Source organism: Loxodonta africana, chromosome 3, assembly GCF_030014295.1.
Source record: "Loxodonta africana isolate mLoxAfr1 chromosome 3, mLoxAfr1.hap2, whole genome shotgun sequence".
In the NCBI taxonomy this organism is placed as follows: domain Eukaryota; kingdom Metazoa; phylum Chordata; class Mammalia; order Proboscidea; family Elephantidae; genus Loxodonta; species Loxodonta africana.
The window spans coordinates 181360309-181380242 of record NC_087344.1 but is presented as its reverse complement, the minus strand read 5'-3'; the positions used below and the strand labels follow the sequence as shown (position 1 = coordinate 181380242).

Here is a 19934-nt window from a genome sequence, read left to right as displayed (position 1 = left end):
TTTAAGAACTATCTCTATGGCAGCAAATTGACAACACCATCTTGAAAGATTAGATAGGAAACCTAGAGGGCAGTGAGTTTATGTTAGTGGGGAAGGAACAACTTAGAAAAGGAGGGTGAGAATGGTTGCACAACTTGAAGAATGTAATCAATGTCACTGAATTGTACATGGATAAACTGTTGAATTGTGTATGTTCTGCTGTGTATATTTCTCAACAACAACAAAAAATATGTCCACAAATCTTTGCCATTCCTCTTTAAAGGTGAAGCCTAATTCCCCTCCCCTGAATATGGGCTAGACTTGCGGATTCTCTTCTAATAAATAGAAAAACGGGGAAGTGACATGTGTGATTTCCAAGAGTAGGTCATAAAAAGGCACCGTGGCTTCTTTCTTGCCTTCTCTCTTGGATCACTCACTCTGGGAGAAAGTAGCTGCCATGCTGTGAAACACCTGAGTAGCCCTATGAAGAGGTCTGCACAGCAAGTAAATGAGGCCTCCAAACAACAGCCGGTTTCAAAGCAGATCCAACTCCAGTCAAGTCTTCTAATGACTATAGCCCCAGCTGATAACTTTATGGAACCTCATGACAGACCCCGAGCTAGAACGACCAAGCTAAGCTGCTCCCAGACTCCTGGCCGTCAGAGACTGTGAAGACAATAAATTTTTCCTTTTTTTATGCTGTTAAGTTTTGGGGTAATTTGTTACACAATAATAAATAACAAATACAGTACTATTATTACTCTCATTTTATAGCTAGGGAAACAGATGTTTAGAAAATTTAAAAAACTTGCCTAAGGTCAGTCATGCAGCCAACAAGTAAGGGTACCAGTATTTGAACCCAGGCAGCTGGACTCCATAGCCTACCAACTAACGACTAACTACACTGTGCTACTAGGAAATAAGAGAAGTTACAACTCAACACTTTCCAAGTACGGATTATGTACAAGGCAATACTATGAGGTGGGGGCAGCATTAAATAAAAAAATAAATAAATAAAGGAGTTATTTAACTCCTTCTCTGCAACCTACTACCTTGGGCAATTTACTTAACTTCTCTGATCTTCAGTTTTCTTATCATAAATGGATCCAGAATGCCTGCTTTACAGGGTTGCTATAATGATTACATATTAACCAGGACACTATCTATTACAAAAATTATCTTCAATAAATGACAGCTACTATTGTTGCCATCATAATTATCATGATTATACCCACTGCCATCGAATCAATTCCGACTCATAGTGGACCTTGTAGGAAAGAGTAGAGCACCCCCACAAGGTTTCCAAGGCTGTAATCTTTACAGCAGCAGGCTGCCACATCTTTCTTCTGCAGAGCAGCTGGTGGGCTCGAACCACCAACCTTTGGGTTAGCAGCCGAGCACTTAACAACTTCACCACCAATAAGTGGGTATTATTGTCCGCATTTTTCAGATAAAGAGAACTGAAGCACAGAGTAATTTAAGTAAGTAACTTAGGTAGTCTGGACAAGATTCATAAAGCCAGTAAGTGGCACAGCAAAGATGGGAACTCCCAAAGGAAATGGAATGGAAGGTAGTTGGATCCCTAATGCAGTGTGCCTCCCTGAGCTTCAGAGAGCCCCAGAAGTCCTTTCTGAGATAGGGCACACTCGTATCTCTTGTCTCACAGGACACAAAAGTGCTTGTTTCATTGCTTAGAGGAGCCAGTCCAGCCCATCTCCAGGGCAGGGCTCTTTCCCTGGGATCACTCATCCTTTCACTCCTCTAACCTCTCCTCACCTTCACCTCTTCATCCAGCTTTTGCTGTAGCTCCTCCACTTTTCGGGTGAGCTCGCCCTGCCCTGCCAAGGCCTTAACTGGACCAGGAGAGGCCATCTGCCAGAGACATGGGTGGAAAGGAAGTGAGTCCACAGCCAGATCCTCTAAGGCCTCAAGGCTCTAGCCCTGCCCCTTGCTCCCATCCCGAGAAGGCCACTCACCACCAGAGGCTGCATCTGCTCCAGCACCAAACTGACCTTCCTCCTCACTGAGGTTTCACTTTCTGAACTTCTAGAGGATGAAAGAGCAGAAGCAAGAGTTAGAGAAGAAAGAGGTAGCAGAGATGAGGAAGAGGGAAGATGGGGAATGAAGTTAAAAGGAAAGGAAAACAGAGGTGTGTGCCTCCACTGTGGGGTGGCCCTACTCACCCCTCCCGCAAGATGCCATAGATGGTGGCCTTCATATGATCCACACTGCCTGGTGGGGCTGCCTCCTGCTGGTCTCTGAGAAGGTCTGGGGTTGATTTGAACTGCAAAGATAGAAGCCCAAAGGAACAGGAAGATTAGGACCAGAGGCATGTATGGGGTTTAGACGGAGCAGAACTAGCAGTTGGAAGATGAGGCCCTTCAAACATGATGAACAAGCCTGAAACAGGGTAAGGTGGCAACCCTGCTGAGCCCTGAGCAATGGGCCAGGAGAGGTCCGTGCAAGATATACCTCTCTGCTATTGTTGAAAAACAGATTTTACTGGACAAGCAGATCTCGACCAGCTATGAGCTGTGTCACAAGTAAATTGTCACTAATGATAGTTAATGTGTCCTATTTTTACACAAATAACAGGCACCTTCTACAGTTGGTCTGCCAACTGCTCCCACCCTTCCCCCGCCCCGCCCCCAGGTATTAAGCACTGCTATGCCAAATTCTTTTTTTTTTTCACATGTTGCTGTAAAAAAAATTAGTATAGCATGTTTACAAAAATACCTGGTGGGGGGGAGGAGCTGTTGGTAAACAAATGTAGAAAGTGCGTGTTATTTGCATAAAAATAAGATACTAGGGCTTGTAAATGATTTGAGAATGGAATCAATTTTGTTTCAAGTAAAGTCCCACCTCCACTTAGTTGCAGTCCTCAAATGTTAGTGACTGAAGCACAGTTAAGGGTTGGGGCAATAACCAATTACTCTGCATGCTTGTGAATGATGATTTTGTAGTTCTATTTTCTTTAGAATTTTACCCATGGAAGTATCTTATACATGTGAATATCATCCATTAAGTGGTTGCATGAAGTGAAGGAAAAAAGGTAGGGACTTGCTGCTCTAGGTTATTTGAATTGGCAAGGGGTCCATCATGGGTCAGGGCTGATGGAAGGGGCTGGGGGTTGGGCATGAGCTCTGACCTGCAGCATAGCAGGGTCCTGTGCTCTCCCACGTGACTCCTCAAAACTCTGAAGGACCCAGTCCTGGGTCTGCCGGGAACGGCTGAAGCCACTGAGAGGGCTCTGGCTCTGGGCTGGCTGTTTTGAGCTCCCCACATGGCTGTCATACTTCGTGCTAGGGGACAGGTCATTGGGGGACCGACGTTCCCGCTCCTCAAGGGTGTCCCGTTGGAGCCGGCTGTCCAGGCTCTGGCTCCGCTTGCGCTGTTCATGGGGCAATGTCCGTGTACGGCGGCCAGTCCGGCCCCGGGCCTGGCCCCCAAGGCGACCGTCAAACTTGTTGATGAGCGAGTCCACTGAGGACAGGGGAGCAGTGTCAATGGCGCTACCTGGGGAGGCCCCCTGGGGGGCTAACTCCAGCAGGCTGGTGCTCCTGTTGCTTGGAGCCATAGGGGTAGGGACTGCCAGTGAGGCCTGTGACTGGGAACGGAGTAGTCTTCCATTCCAGTGGGTCCCAGGCTCCTCATCAGATGCGCTGCCCCGCGAGGAGGCAAGAAACCCCTTGGCCTGAGAGTAGGGGTTCTCGGGGAGTTCCGAGTCAGAGCTCAGAGCTCCTGGGGCCCCTCGGTTGTTGGCCCCCTTGATTTGGACCCCAAAGGAGTCACCACCCTTCTCCCCACTGTTGAGCACCACGAAGGGCTGCCCAGCAATGCCCTGCACGCGCACGGCAACTCCATAGGTGTTGGCTCTTGCATCCTTGGCTGGGCGTCGCACACCACGGCGTAGGGTACCCGTCTCGTCACCACCCATTGACTCTGTGATGAAGCGAATTTGGACTCCATGGTCCAGGGGGCCCCGGGGCTCAGCCATGGTAGCTGCCTGCTCCATGGGCAGGAGAGGTCCTGGAAGAGGGAGAAAGGAGATTAAACATTTTATGCCGAGAGACATAAAGTAGAAATCCAGAAACCTCCAGCTGCCCCGCTTTAATGGGGCTAGTTGCCTTGTCAGTTTTTTCTTTGTAGAACAGTGGTTCTCATACTTTAACTGAGCAACAAGATCACTAGGAGGGATTATTAAAAAACGCAGATAGCTGGGCCCTACCGCCAGAGTTCCTGATTCAGTAAGTCTGGGGTGGGGGCTTGAGAATTTGCATTTCTAACAAGTTCCCAGGTGATCCTGATACGGCTGGTCCAGAAGAATCCATTTCTTCTGATATAGCTCCGGACAACTTGGTTTTGTTAAGAGTTCAAAAACTTTGATTGATATCCACACATACACCACCATGTCCCTCCTCCTCCTCCCTCAAGAAAGGACAGAACCCAACCCCTGCATAACAGATGTCAAAGTGTGCCATCCCATTTCTGGAAACTATTCAAAGAAAGTGATGCCTCTGAGGAAAGGAACCCAAGGGGTTAGGGGCAAGAAGGGGAGAGTGACTGACTTTCTACTGTGTATCTTTTTGTCCGTTTTGAGTTTGAAACCATATAGATGTATTACCTATTCGAGAAAAAATGTAAATATCATTTTAAGTGTCCCAGTCCAAGGGGCCACACAGCCAAGGCCATCTACAGACTAGCTCCCCAGATCCACATTGCCAAGCTCAGAGTCATCAAATGAAATGTATTCCAGGCATGCTCTGTTCCAGGAAACTCCAAGCAAAGAAAAAATGCAACATCTCCACCCCTTCTGCTAGTCTCTACCAGAACCTAGCACCAAACTGGAGGAGGTGCCTGTAGCGTACCAGACAGAAACACAAACATGCAACTTGACCTCCCTGCGGAGCTCTGAGCCAAGGCAACTCGGCCAGGTCTGGCAGCCCAGACAACCCGTGTGAGATGAGGAGGGGAAGGGATGTAGAGGGGCAGAGTTCCACGTTAGGAAGGGCTGGTGTGGGGGGAAACAGCCTCCTATCTGAGGAAGCGCATTCACAGCCTTCCCAGCCTTTCCCCTCCACAGAAAAGAATAGGGAAGGAGGAGCCCCTTCTTGGTAGTGGTTCGTTGCCTTTTTTGACACTGGGTCCGCATTTGAGAAAATGATGACAGCAGTGCAACCTCCTGTAGGAGACAGCCCACACAAACTAGTATCGCACAATTTTAAGAGGTCCGTGGATACCTTAAGGCCCAACCGTCAACTTTTGAGGACCTGGTCTCCCATTTTTTAGGCATTGGGGAGAACCTTAACCAATCTCTAACTCAGATACCCCAAACAGCAAGATATCTTGCTGGCAGGATCCAAAATGGGACCAGAAACGAAGCTAGGAGGTAAAGAGGTAAGTTCTCCAAACCACTTATCCAGAGGCAGCCTGGCACAGTAGAAAAGCCACTGGACTAGTCTAACTCTGTTCTCACTGGAGATGTATAACCTCGGGCAAATCACAACTTTTCTATGCCTCAGTTTCCATCTCTGTAAAAACTGGTATAATGATAATATCTCACAATGTAATTACCTGTGAGAATTAAATCAGACAACAACAAATTACACAGGCATATACCACTGTCAAATTTTATCAAGTTTTACACTTAAGATTTTGTTCTTTATTGTATTTAAGTCATACTTCAATATAAAGGTGGAAAAGTCAAGATATTAAACATGAAAGTACCTAGCAGAGTAGGCCTGTTACAAAGCTGACAATAAATGTTACCTTCACACATGCTGTTCCCTCCAACAGGGACTTCCCGGCTTCACCTGGTTCCTAGAAGAATGTCACTTCCTCAGAGAAGCCTTCCCTGACCATCCCTCCCCCCAAACTAGGTCAGATCCATGTTATATCCTCTGCAGTTGTTCTTCAGTAGGTTTATCTCGGTTCGTTTTTATATATTTATTGAAGTCATTATTTGTTTCCTGTCCGTCTCCCCCACAGGATTACAGTCTCCTGGAGGGCAAAGGCCATGGCTATCAGCCGATTACTGTGTCCCCAATGCCTGGCACATGGTAGATATTGATAAATATTTGTGAAAGGTTGTATCCTGAACCAATGCAGACTTGCATAGCAGAAGGAGGAATTGCCCAGGGGTCCCTCACAGTTATGTCTTGTTTTCCCTCGTAACAGGACCTCCTCCTGGCCTGAACTCTCTGCCCTACTCATTCACGACTTTAGATCCAGATGTGCCTAGACTGCCAGCTCTCAGAAACCACATGATTTATTCATGATGCAGCTCTCCTCTGTCAGCACATCTACTGATCTTCCAGATCCAGGTCAAGGAGCTCCTGGCCTAGGCCTGAGAGAGTACACAGCCCCTCGCCTGAGAGCACCAGCTCATTGAGAGGCAGATCCAGCACTCCCCCAGGTCCCAATGACTCCCTACCCTCAACCACCTTCAGTCCTGGGACACGTGGGTCAGGGGCCAGGATGGCTGGAGGGAATCTGTGAGGTGGGTCAGAAAGCAGGGCTCTAAATGATTCAGCATGGAAAACCCGAAACCTACCCACCTTCGGTTACAGAGGACAGCGGGGCGGGGCCAAGGGAGCAGCGCAGCTGTGGGCCTTGCCAAAGCCCCAGAGGCAGGTAAACAGTGATCTAGCACCAGGCAACATGGAGCCCAGAGCCTGAGCTCTCACCAGATGCCTGACCCTCCTCCCTCCCCTGGCGCATGCTCAGGGTCTCTCTCCACCAACTGTACTCCGGGAAGAGACCAGGCCACACTTAATTCTGTTTTCATCTGTCTGCCTCTGCCACTCCAGCTGGTAAGGAGGGAGGGGACACCCTTCACCTGTTTCAGAGCCACTTCTCCTAGTTACTCATTATCCTGCCCTGCCCCAATTCCATCACCTCTGGCCCAGTCTTATCGCCTGGCATCCAACTAGCAGTGACAGGGTCCCTGGACTCCTGGCAGGAAGTGGGAGTGGGGTGGTTTCAGGAAGGGCTGATATGCCCAAGACCAGGCAGTATGCTAGGTGCCACATATTGGCAGATTCAGAAAATGGGGGAACTAGAGGTATAGAGGTTAGACTACCTCTTTCAGGTAACAAGGAAATCAAATGGTCAAAATAGAGGACAGCTCAGTGACTTTGATTGTTCTGCTCCCATTAAAGAGTTACAGAGGTAAGGAGGCTCCCCGTGGATCCAAAAAGAACCCCCAAGTGGAGTTCTGACTGTCCACTGAAAAAGCCAGAAACCTGAGAGCCAGGCTAGAGCTGCTCGGCCAGTGGGAAGAAAAACAATGAGGAACTGGATCCCTGTAAACTGGCTGGACTGGTTTGAGAGGCAAGGGGAAAGGCAGGGCCAGGGAGACTACACTGGCAGCTTGTAAAACAGACCAGAGAAATTCCACACCACATAGGAGGCAGAGGGACAAGCCTGTGGGTAGGGGTTCTGTCCAGTCTGGCTGCCAAGGCCAAAGCTCTAAAGAAAGAGACAGAAGGTAGGGAGGGAACAGGCAGTGGGAGCAGACACACAAAGAACCCGGTGAGTGACAGGCCAGTGTGTGACAGAAGACTTTGTCTCCCTCTACTCCTCCCTCTCAAGCTCCCAAAGTTGCACTCCTGATTCCACACTTGCCTTGGCCACCCCCCAGCCCTGAGCTCTTCCCTCCCTCGCATGAAGAAAAGCAGCCCACCCCCTCCCATGATAAGTGTCCCTCCCCACATCCCACAGGGGCAATAGCATGCAGGTCAGCCTGTGGAAGGCAGAAAGGGGTTCTAGGACACCAGAATTCTTTAGAGCGAACCAAATCACTAGATAAGCAGCCCCCCAGAGCCAGCTCCCCAAATCCCAAATATCCAGGACAAAAGAAGAGGTGCACAGACACGTGTGGGCAGCCTGTCTACAATATAATAGCGGTTGCTAATTATTTCCCAATTACAACAACTTTCCTCAGGCAGGGCATCAAAGGGGCCAAGCTAAGGCTGGCTCTGGATGCCTTCCCTGCCTAAGGCAAGGAAATCTGCCTCAGAAGTCTTGCCTGGGACCCAACATGCACCTCTCATCTGGCCTGGAGACTTGAAGGTGCTAATTCTCCTAGTTGTGTCTCTCCTGAGGAGTCCTGACAGTTTCCTACAGCACAATGCCTGCCAGTCATCATGGTCGGGAGTCAGGATGCCTGGTGGGGCCTCAGAGAATAAGGGTGATTCTGGGAGGCATCAAGATAAATCGGTTGAGCTCCCAAACCTCACCCAATGGTCTCCATCTAGAAACACAGAAGAAGGTATGTGTGCTGGGGGGAACTGATATCTGGCCAGAGAAAGAGGCCTCGTTAGAAATAAGAATTTCTGCATATTTTATAGGCTCAGGGACCTATGCTTCCTCATATCCTCTCTAAAACCAAAACCATACCTATTGTCATCAAGTCAGTTCCGACTCAGAGCAACAGCAGAACTGTCCCGTAGAGTTTCCAAGGCTGTAAATCTTTACAGAAGCAGACTGCCAGGAGGAGCGGCTGGTGGGTTCAAACCACCCACCTTTCGGTTAGCATCCCAGCGCTTAAACACAGCGCCACCAGAGCTCCTTATGTCCCTCTCTAGGAGAGCACTATCTCAAGAAGGAAATTCCTCCCTGGCGTGAAAGCAAAGGCAGACAGAAACCGTATCCCCTGAAATAGTTTCACACCTAGTAAAGAGATGGGGTGGTTTCTTGTTCTCCCCTCAGTGCCTCTTATCTGCAACTGTCTTCACCTGTAGGTGAACGCTTAGAGAAAGGCGCCACACCTCAGAGCCATCTCAAAGCCAGAAAGGAGGCGTCAACAACCAGCTCAGACCGGCACTGGGGTTTCAGGAAAACAGCACCTGCTGATGCCTTCCCCTTACTACCCTGAACCTTAGGCAGCTGTTCCCTCTGCCCAACTGGGACTAACTCTCCCCGCACCACCCCGATCTCCAAGAGAAACTCTGCCCCTGGGGCTGGCGTCAAACCTCCAGACAAATCCTGGCTCTGAAATGCTTTCACGCACTGAGAAAAATCTTACCCTCAGGTGCCCCTCACCTGGTACCTTGCCAGCAACCTGCCCCAGGACGCTTAGAGCAGGGGCCAGCTCTTAATCAAAGCTCCTACTCTCCCCTGACCTCCCCTCCTCCCCGCTCCAACTCAGCACCTGTGCCCTGGAAGGGGACATCCCTGGTCGCCGCAACCCCCCCGCCCCTCAGGGGTACACCTGAGGGCTCGCTTGCCTCTCAGATGCCCTTGCCTCCGCCCGGTTGACTCACCCCAGCCGGGCTCGGCGCTCTCGGGCTCGCACTCCGGGCTCGGGCTAGAGCAGAGCTGCACACGCGACTCCCGGGCCCTCCCACTCGGTCCCCCCGCGCTCCCTCCTTCTCTCTCCCCCTCCCACCAACCTGTTACTCCCTACGGAGCTTCACTCCCATTGGCCGTCACCACCCGCCCCGCCCTACCCTTCCTCCGGTTGGTCGGCTTTCCGCGAGGGGCGGGGCTGCCGCCGCAGGGACCCCGGCCCGGGGTCGCGAGCAGGGATGGGCGGGGGGGGGGGGCGGGTCACGTGGGTCGGCGGGCGCTCGGGGGGCGGGCGCTCGGGGGGCGGGGCGGCGAGGGGCACTGGGAAGCCATTTTGGGGGCGTAGCAGTTGGCCGCCGTGACCGCCCTCACCCCTTGCCCCGGAGCTACGCAGCTGCAGCATCTTCTCGCCTCTGCTGGAAGATAACCCCCGCCTCTAGTTTTCCCAACGGGAATCTCGGTCCAGAGCCTCTTTTGTCCTTCACTTAAAAACCCCAACCCAGTGCCGTCCAGCCGATTCCGACTTACAGTCCTTCACCTACCTGCGCATAAACCAAAATACACTCTCATCACTTTCTGCAGAAAAACCTCCCTTGTCCCTCGACATCAGAGCCCAATCCACCTGAGCTCGTCTTCCTTTTCCCCAACTAAACTAGAACCCCAGTCTTGGGTTCTCTTCCCCTACACCCTGGCCTCCACGATCATTTTACAGCCTGGCAACTTTTTCTCCAGTATATTACCTTCTAACTTATTATATGATTTAATTTTTTTAAATAACATTGTCTCCAATCCGACGATAAACTCCACCAGGACTGGGATCTGTTTTGTTCACTGCCTAGAACAGGGACAGGCACATATTAGGCGTTTAGTAATGGTTGCCATCCCTGGTTGTGAAGTGGTTAAGAGCTCAGACTGTAACCAAAAGATTGGCGGTTTGAATCTACCAGGCGTTCCTTGGAAACCCAATGGGGCAGTTCTACTCTGTCCTATAAGGTCTCTATGAGTCAGCATCGACTGGATGGCACACAACAACAGTAAATATTGGTTGAATGAATGAATGGAAACTGAGGGTATAAATTTACATTGAAGGGAAAAATATGAAGACCCTCATTCTAAACGGAAGGAAACTCAATCCCAGATTGTAAATTTACCTCGGAATTAGCCTTTCAAGAAGTAGGGAAATCGGTCCCCGGCTCCAAAATCTATTCAGAAAAGGATGATACTCTGCAACTAGAGAGACCCCGTTAAACAGCATTAAAGCTTTTCCTATATTTTAAACGTTGAGATATGTAAAAAAGAGATTGACTTAGTTTACATTCCTGGGCTCTGGATACTGTTCTCATTTATTTATTCAACAAATATTTATTGTGTACCTATTTAAGGTCGAAGAGGAATATTGAATACAACCTACAGTGCGTTTGCAAGAGTGACTTTTCTTCCCCTTCCCCTGCCTTCAGAAGCTAGGTGTGGGTCCTGTAGGGTAAAGTCCACCTACCAGTTCCTAAACTGGGATGCAAAGTCTCTGCATTCCACAGGAAGCTTTATCTAATGATTAGAGCCACCCAGCCAGCCCATGCCCTGGGGAGAAACGGCCAAAAAGGCGTGGTGTGGATGGGAAACTGAAGAGGAGAGTCTCTTCAAGATCTTGTTACCTGCAGACCACTAGGGTGGTTTTATAAAGAGATTTTTCTTTTTGAAGTGTGGGATTATTGAGTTGACCTATATATTAGAAAAGTGGAAACTCCTAAGCTCTCCTGGGTAATATCTGAGTAATTAGGATACTTAAGTGCATTCGTAGTAAATACAAAATTGAGGCAGTAAAACAGACACCCCACCCCAGCACTATGAACTAGGATTACAAGGAAAAACCAGGAAGTCTCTGAGTCACCATCATTATCATCTGTTCCTCAAGGAAATGCTCAGTCTCAGAGGGACATCCTCATCAGGCACAGGTGACAGAGGTGATAAACCCGTTGCTGTCAAGCCTGCCCTATAGGACAGAGGAGAACTGCCCCATTGGATTTCCAAGGAGCGGCTGTTGGATTCAAACCGCCTACCTTTTGGTTAGCAGCCAAACACTTAACCACTGCTCCACCAAGACAGAGGTGATTAAAAAAAAAAAAAAAAAAACTAAACTCATTGCCGTGGAGTCGATTCTGACTCATAGCAACCCTATAGGACAGAGTAGGTCTGCCCATATGATTTCCAAGGAGTGCCTGGTGGATTTGAACTGCCGATCTTTTGGTTAGCAGCTGTAGCTCTTAAACAGTATGCTACCAGGGTTTCCTACAGAGGTGATACCATGGTCTTTTTCCAGAGTTCAGGAGACAAGTGGCCTCTCTCCTTAAGAAATGTTAACAATTTGGCAAAATTGGCTTAGTTTATAAATACAGTAAAGACAGAACATTACAGCGAATATAATATCTAGATAGAAGAAATAAATAACATTGATACATACATTCAAGAGGTTAATTTTATTTTGTGAAGTGATGTAGAAGAAGCCCCTCTAAGTAAATTGGAAACGATTTCATGGAAGAGTTAATTGGGAGCTAAATTCCTGTGCTGCAATTCTTTCCTCAGTTCTTTCCTAAATTCTTCACTACTATCACTCTAACAACTCTACTGAAATTGTTCCCTTCAAGATCATCTATTAATCTGTGGCCAGTACTAAATGGAGCAGCAGGGAAGCCTACGCAGGAAGAGTAATTGAAAAAAATAACTGAAAGGAGATGATGCCATTGGCTGAGATCAAAAGGACTTAAGACAGAAGGGGATTGGTGAGGATCTAGAAGAGGAAAAGTATGAGTAAACTTTGGAACTTGTAGTCTTGAAGAAGTATGTGGGACATCCAAAAAAATGCCTACCTGGAAATGAAGCTTAGAAGAAAAGTCAGGACTAGAGAAAGATCTAAGAATCACTCTCATAAAACGTGAAAGTTTATAAAGGGGACCAAAAAACCTCGAAAAATATTGTCAGAGGGGTACGGGGACAGGGATGGAGTATTCAAAGAGGCAGATGAAAAATTAAGTCCGTGGAAGAGAGATATTTAAATAGGTGAAGAGACTGTGGAATTTGGCATTTAGGAAGTTAAAGTTCATCCTCCAGATGTCAGTTTCAGCAAAGTGGTAGGCCTTCAACTCAGACTTCAGTAAAAGAAGTATGTCAATAAAAGGGAAAAGATGAAAGAAAATGGAAGTTGTATGTTTTGTTTTTAGGAAGAAGCACAACTTGGTCATCTTTGGAGAATGAAATGGAAGAGTGGGCAAGATTCAAGAAATGAGAGAAGAGTCAAATAGTCAAAGCCTGGACCTAGAGAAGAAGGAGGAGTCTATGTTCTAGAACTTAAATTGGAAGAACAGTGTGAAAGATTGGGAGGTTGAGGAGGTTGAGCCAGATAACTTCGGGTCCCCAGATTGCTGGACCTGTCAAAGAGAAGGGTGATTCTGGGAGCTGGAGTTTTGTTGTTGTTGTTGTTGTTGTTTTGTGCTTTAAGTGAAAGTTTACAAACCAAGTCAGTCTCTCATACAAAAACTTATATGCACCTTGCTGTATACTCCTAGTTGCTCTCGCTCTAATGAGACAGCACACTTCCTCCCTCCACTGTCTATTTTTGTGTCCATTCAGCCAGCTTCCGACCCCCTCTGCCCTATAATCTCTTCTCCAGAGAGAAGCTGCCCACATAGTCTCATGTGTCTACTTGATCCAAGATTGATCCAAGATGCTCACCCTTCACCAGTATCATTTTCTATCCCACAGTCTAGCGAATCGACTCGATGGCACTGGGTACTGGTTTGGGTCTAGCCCAATCCCTGTCTGAGGATTGGCTTTGGGAATGGTTCCTGTCTTGGGCTAACAGAAAGTCTGGAGACCATGACCCCTGGGGTCCTTCTAGTCTCAGTCAAACTATTAAGTGTGGTCTTTTTACAAGAATTTGAGATCTGTATCCCACTGCTCTCCTGCTGGGAGCTGGAGGATTTGTAAACAGGTTTTGGAACTGCTGGAATTATCTACAGCCTTAAAAAAGGATGTGATAAATACCAAATGAATACTAAAAAAAATCCCCAAACCCACTGCCTTCGAGTCTATCCCGATTCATAGCAACCCTATAGCACAGAGTAGAACTGCCCCACAGGGTTTCCAGGGAGCAGCTGGTGGATTCGAACTGCCAACCTTTTGGTTAGCAGCCTGAGCTCTTAACCACCAGGGCTCCACAAAATGAATGGCACAAATTAAATGCTAGGGGAAAGTCACCCTTTCAACTAGAACTAAGTGCTCAGCTGCTAACTTAAAAGTAAGCTGTTTGAACCCACCAGCCTCTCCATGGGAGAAAAGACCTGGCAGTCTGTTCCTATAAGATTACAGCCTGGGGAACCCTATGAGGCAGTTCTACTGTGTAACACTGGGCCCCTATGAGTTGGAATTGACTGAAGGCACACAACAATAATAACAAGGTAGTATCTAATCTGTGCCTTGAAAAACCAGACAGGTGAAAGGAAAGGAGAAAGAAAATGTACAAAGGCCCTAGGGCAGGAAAGTACAACATTGTTGAGGAAACCCTAAGTAGACCCTATTGGCTGAGCAAGGGGCAGAGCAGTGGTGGGAAATAAAACTGGAAAGGTAGATTCTGGGATAGATTCCACAAGCCCTTGAATATCAGGATAAGGAATTTGGACATTATTGATAGGTAATAGAGAGCTATGAAGGTTTTTGAGCAAAGAAATGGCAGCATTACAAAAGATAAGGCCTATATGATAGATGGAATGGGCAAGGCTTGAGGTGGTAAAGCCTATACTAGAGTGATGGCAGATGGAGGGAAAAGCAAGGGACCAGTCACCCTGACACCCTTTTGGCACATTACTCATCACTTCTCCCTTGAGTTTTGTTTACAAATATGTACTTTGCTCTTCAATAGCAATAATAACACGTAATTATACTAACACTGGGGCCTTTCCTGGTTGAGTAAAATTTCTATTCTGTGTGTTGTTAGCAAAGATAATAAGAAAGGGTCACTTTATATACCCTTCCAACCTTTTGAGTCAGGATCTCCCAAGAGTCCCGAGAAGTTAGTTGACTAGGGAGGCAGAGCTGAAAGGATTTTGAATGGACATCACTGAGGCACAGCATTGGGTCTAGAGTCAAGAGACCTGTGTTCTAATTTTACTTCTGGGAAAGCTGTCACCCTAGCCGAGTCTCCTAAAACCTTTGGGACTCTGTTTCCTCTGAGAAATTAAGAAGACAGACCCATATTTCATAATTGTATTGTGTCCTTTGGACTTCTTGGGGAAAAAACCATGTTCTCCTGCCTTCTAGCTCCTGTTACCATCAGCTGGGAACATGAGTAAATGTAACCATATCTGGTACATAACAAGGGAACTGCCTGGGATAAAGAATTTCAGGCAAACTTTTGCAGCCTAGTCACAGTCACTCCCTCACAAGGGGAAGACTCATCTCAAAGCTCCTTGAGTCACACCACACCCCATACCCCCTTTATTGCCCCGTCTGCCCCACCTCTAATGCTCTGAGCAACTTCCAGTTCAAAGTCTCCAGTATACATTCAGAATAAGAGTTATCATTTAAAAGGAAAAAAAAAGAGCAAGAAAGGCTACATATTTTCAATTCCAGTGAAATTAGAAGGAACAGATTCCTTCTGCGTACTTTTTTTTTCTGAGTTATTAAAACACTACTCTGAGGAGAGAGACAGCTTTCCTCCACACACCCAAGCAACAGCTGATCCCATTTCCCAACTTGTTTTCCTTCCCTCATCAGTAAAGGAGACAGAAGCTTGGCAGCTTAAACCTATACACACATTCTCGAAGCCTCCAGATTCCTCCAGTTCCCTCACATTCCATTGTGGCAGAGTTTTGGCTGAGTTTCACTAATTACCTGATTTGCTTATCCTTTATCTGAATCCTTTCCAAAATACATGTCTCATACTAGTGTCTTAGCTTCTTAGCGCTGCTGTAACAGAAATACCACAGATGGGCGGCTTTAATGAACAGAAATTTACTTTCTCACACTTAGGAGGCTAGAAGTCCAAATTCAGGACACTGGCTCTAGGGAAAGGCTTTCTTTCTCTGTAGGCGCTGGGGGAAGGTTCTTGTCTCTTTTCAGCTTCTGTTCCTCGGTTTCTTGGAGATCTTCACATAGGTTCCTCGGCGATCTTCACGTGGAATAGCATCTATCTTCCCCATCTCTGCTTCCTTGCTTCTGCGCCTAATCTGCACTTTTATATCTCAAAAGTGACTGGCTTAAAACACATCCTACACTGATATGGCATCACTAACATAATAAATAAAACCCTATTCTCATACAGGATTACATCAACAAGTATAGGGGTTAGGATTTACAACACGTATTTTTGGGAGACACGATTCAATCCATAACACTATATGAAAATAGCACTGGACTTAGAGACCAAATACCTGATATGGCAGCCATGGAGGTGTGTCACTCGGAGCTCCCTTAAAGGAAGAATCTGCCTGGATTTGCCAGCTGCCTAACCCCATAAGCCAGCAACCTGCTGCCTGACCTGCAGATTTTTGGTTCATCAGCTCCTGCCACCCATGTGGGTCAGGAGAAGCCTCCAGCCTGGCTCCTGACCCATGCATGGATTTGGGATTTGCCAGCCTCCACAGTTGTGTAAGCCATTTCCTTGAAATAAATCTCGCTCCATATTATTTAAAAAAAAAAAAATCTGCCATTCAAAAGCCAGGAGTACAGTTAGCTGTCAGCCTCCAGCTGCAGCACCTTTGGGATCTCCTACAGTGTCAGGGCTCTTGGCTGGCAGCCCTGAACCAATGACTGAGCACAGTATGTCTGTTAAGTCTGGTCACTTATACTCCTCCATAGGGGCACTCGGAAACCCTCATGGTGTAGTGGTTAAGTGTTACAGCTGCTAACCAAAAGGTCAGCAGTTCAAATCCTCCAAGTACTCCTTGGAAACCCTATGGAGCAGTTCTTTTCTGTCCTATAGGGTCTACGAGTCAGAATCAATGGAAATGGGTTTGGTTTCTTTTTTTTTTTTTTTTTGGTACAGGGCACTCGGAAACCCTGGTGGAGTAGTGGTTAAGTGCTACGCTGCTGACCAAAAGGTTGGCAGTTTGAATCCACCATGCACTCCTTAGAAACTCTGTGGGGCAGTTCTACTCTGTCCTATAGGGTTGCTATGAGTCAGAGTTGACTCGACAGCAACGAGTTTGGTTTTTTTGGATAGGGCACTTTTTGCTCTGGAACTCTCCACTGGGTTGACTGAAACTTGGAAGGATCTTCATTGTGGCTTGAGGCCTTCTTTGTCCAGTTTTTCTTCCTGCCTTCTTTCCTTTCACAGGTGTGTGTGTCAGGTCAGTGTCACTATCTGAAGGCTTTTCCTGCCCATTCCTGCTTCCTTCTCCTTTATGTTTCACAGGCTTTGTTGTTGTGTGCATCCTAGTCGATTCTGACTCAAGGAACCCTATAGGACAGAGTAGAACTGCCTCATAGGGTTTTCTAGGCTGCAGTCTTTACAGGTGCAAATCGCCAGGTCTTTTTTTCACTCAGAACAGCTGGTGGATTCGAACCACCTACTTTTCAGTTAGCAGCTGAGCATTTAACCATTGTGTCACCAGGGCTCCTTTTTCACAGGTATTTCTACCCAATAAATCTCTTGCATTTCTAACTTTGTTTCAGCATCTGCTTCCCAGACCACTTCAATTGACTCAGTTGGTACCAGGAGTGGTCTGAAAAAGCAGGTGGTAAGATGGGCTTTGACAGCTACATTACTCATTACCTGGCTGGCAATAACAGCCCATCCTGGAGGATATGTGGCATACAGATAGCCCCTGGGACAAGATGGTGGCCCAAGTTGCCAAAACTTTCACTGGTACTCACTTGGGAAAATGTTCAGGTGGTCCAACAATTCAGGCATATGGGGTAGAGGAAAGGACAGCAGTACATACAGGACAATGTACTGACTGGGTGTTATTAAATTGCATTGAGCTCTGCCAAGAGAACATAAACTGAGAGCTGTTAACAAGCATTGAAAATTAACTGTGAAGGCCAGAGGGCCTCTTTGGTGGCTTACAAAGAAGCCCTTATTTATTGGCAGTGGAAGAGCAGAAAAAGCTGAAGACCAAACTCAGAAGACTTAATAAGAGTTCAGGAGACAGGTCTGCAATCAAGGTCAAGGCTCTGGTTGGGAAAACCTGAAACTCTGACACATAGGATGGAGATAACTGGGTGGATAACCCCAAAGATTTTGGCTCCCTAGGCCCTCTAGGACCTCTGGTGGTAAAGTGGTTTGGAGCTTGGCTGCTAACCAAAAGATTGGTGGTTCAAATCCACCAGCCCCTCCTTGGAGTAGAGTAGAACTGCCCCATAGAGTTTCCAAGGAGCGCCTGGTAGATTTGAACTGCTAACCTGTTGGTTAGCAGCTGTAGCTCTTAACCACTATGCCACCAGGTTTTCCATGAAATGAAGAATAGTGTAATGGTTAAGCTTGTGTGTCAACTTGGCTGGGCCATGATTTTCAGTGGTTTGGCAGTTACGATATAGTTTGGCAGCTATGTAATGATATAATCACCTCCGTAATGAGATCTGATATAATGTAATCACCTCCATGATGAGGTCTGTTATGAGCAGCTAATCAGTTGAAAGGGAGTTTTTTGGGGGGTGTGGCCTGCATCCAATGTAGGTGGACTTTCTGGCAAAGCTCACAGGCTTTTACTTGCTCTGGATCCTGCAGCTGGCTCCTGTTCATCTGACCCCCCAGTTCTTGGGACTTGAGCTAGCAGCTTATGCCAGTCTTGGGATTCTCTAACCTTCACAGTCTGTGAGCCCGTGGTCTGCTGTCTTACTTGCTGATTTGCCAGCCTCTGCAGCCTGTGAACCAGAAGCCTGCTATCTGACCTGCCAATCTTGGATTTGCCAGCCCCTGCAGCTACTTGAGTCAGGAAAAGCTCCCGGCCTGACCCATGGACTTGGGACTTCGAGCCTCTATATTCCTTAATATAAATCTCTCTATACAGACAGAGAGCAAAATAGATGTGCTGTTAGCAAGGGTGCTGCTTAATATATATAATCAAAAGAAAGTAAGAATGGATGAGCAGAAGGCTGAGGATGGATGTCTCATTAATAGGAATGATCCCTTGCCTAGTTTCTGGACCTAAGTCAGTTTTCAGATGCAAACTCATTGACTGAGAGGTAGCCAGGTTCCCAGTTGGCAAGTAATGATTCCCCAGTTCTTCCAAAAAGGGACTTATGGCTATTTACTCAGGTGGCTCTACATGGAGGAAAGGAGAATATTCAGATACTTTGTGGACTATTGGATACAGCCTTGTCATGGCAATAAAATGAGATAAAGAATATGAACACACTTTGCTTCTGTACAACACTATAGAGTTACAAAGTATTATTTTTATTATGGACTCAGGTCCCAGATATAAAAAAGTTGATCAATCAACAAGTGTTTATTGAGCATCTTTTGCGTGTCAGATATCGTTTGTATTTCCTGTTGCTGCTATAACAAATTACCACAAATTTAGCAGCTTAAAACAAAAGAGAAAAATTTATTATCTTACTGTCTTGGAGGTCAGAAATTCTAAAATCAAGTTGTCAGCAGAGCCGTGCACCTTCTGGTGGCTCTAGGAAAGAATCCATTTCCTTGTCTTTTCCAGCTTCTAGAAGCCGCCTGCATTCCTCCATTTTCAAAGCCAACAGCATAGCATCTTCATGTCTTTCTCTGACTCTGACCAACCACATCTCTTCTGACTCTGACCTGCCTTCCTCCCTTTCATAACAACGCTTGAGATTACATTAGACTTGTTTGTGTAATCCAGGATGGTCTTCGCATTTCAAAATCCTTAACTTAATCACAGCTGCAATGTCCCTTTTGCCATAAGGTAACATATTTAGAGGTCCCTACAATTAGAATGTGGACATATTATTCCATCTACCACACCATTCCAGGCTCTGGTGATACAGTGGTGAACATGGAGATAAAATTCCTGCTCCTGGGGAGATTGTATTCTAAGGTAGCAGGGACAGATAAAAAACAGATAAATTAATTATCACTTTCAGATGCTGAGAAGTGCTATGAAGACATTTTTGAAAGGGTGACATGATGGTGACTAGGTATGGAGAGCTGTCAGGGAAGTCCCTCTGAGGAAGTAGCTTTTGAGCTGAAGCCTGAATAATGGGAAGCTAACTAAGAGTACCCTTGGATCCATTGCCCCTGGAGTTCTTTGGAGGTTTTTGGTGAATTTGGGGCCCATTAGTTCAGGAAGGTAGCTGACTTTTACAGTCCCCACTTATCAATCAGGTCTCTTAAGCAGACAAGTTCCAACACGCAAAGTAAATATTGATTTGTCCTTTCACCCCCCCATCCCCCTGGGGTTTTAGTCTCAAACACAAAAGCAAGGACTAAGCATATTTCTTTAGGATTAAGAGCAGCATTTAGCTGTTTGCATATTGTCTGGGATAAAAGCCCTAAAACTGCAATGGCCGAGACCAAATTTGGAGTAATTTAAGTCCCTACCATTTGAATTTAATTCCTTTGAAAATAATTTCCAAAACCTTTTCAGAAAAACTTAAAGTAAATTTTCCCCAGCAATACTCTGGGCCATTGCTGAGTACTGGAGGCAGGGAAACCAGGCCCTGGATCCAACCATTAGGTGGGCTGTATTGGTGTC

At 46.8% G+C, this 19934-nt stretch overlaps 1 protein-coding gene across 1 annotated transcript in view; it reads right to left on the bottom strand.

Annotated features, from left to right (window-relative positions):
- The window catches only part of CGN (cingulin), a 34035-nt gene extending 24723 nt beyond the window's left edge, over positions 1–9312 (bottom strand). Inside the window, exons 1-5 of the mRNA XM_023547313.2 lie at positions 9246–9312; positions 3128–4008; positions 2163–2263; positions 1956–2025; positions 1756–1851 (exon numbers count right to left, since the gene is read on the bottom strand). Coding sequence (XP_023403081.2) covers positions 1756–1851; positions 1956–2025; positions 2163–2263; positions 3128–3994 — 1134 coding nt within the window. The 5' untranslated portion in view covers positions 3995–4008; positions 9246–9312. The remainder of the gene's footprint in view (positions 1–1755; positions 1852–1955; positions 2026–2162; positions 2264–3127; positions 4009–9245) is intronic.
- Between the last annotated feature and the right edge of the window lie 10622 nt (positions 9313–19934).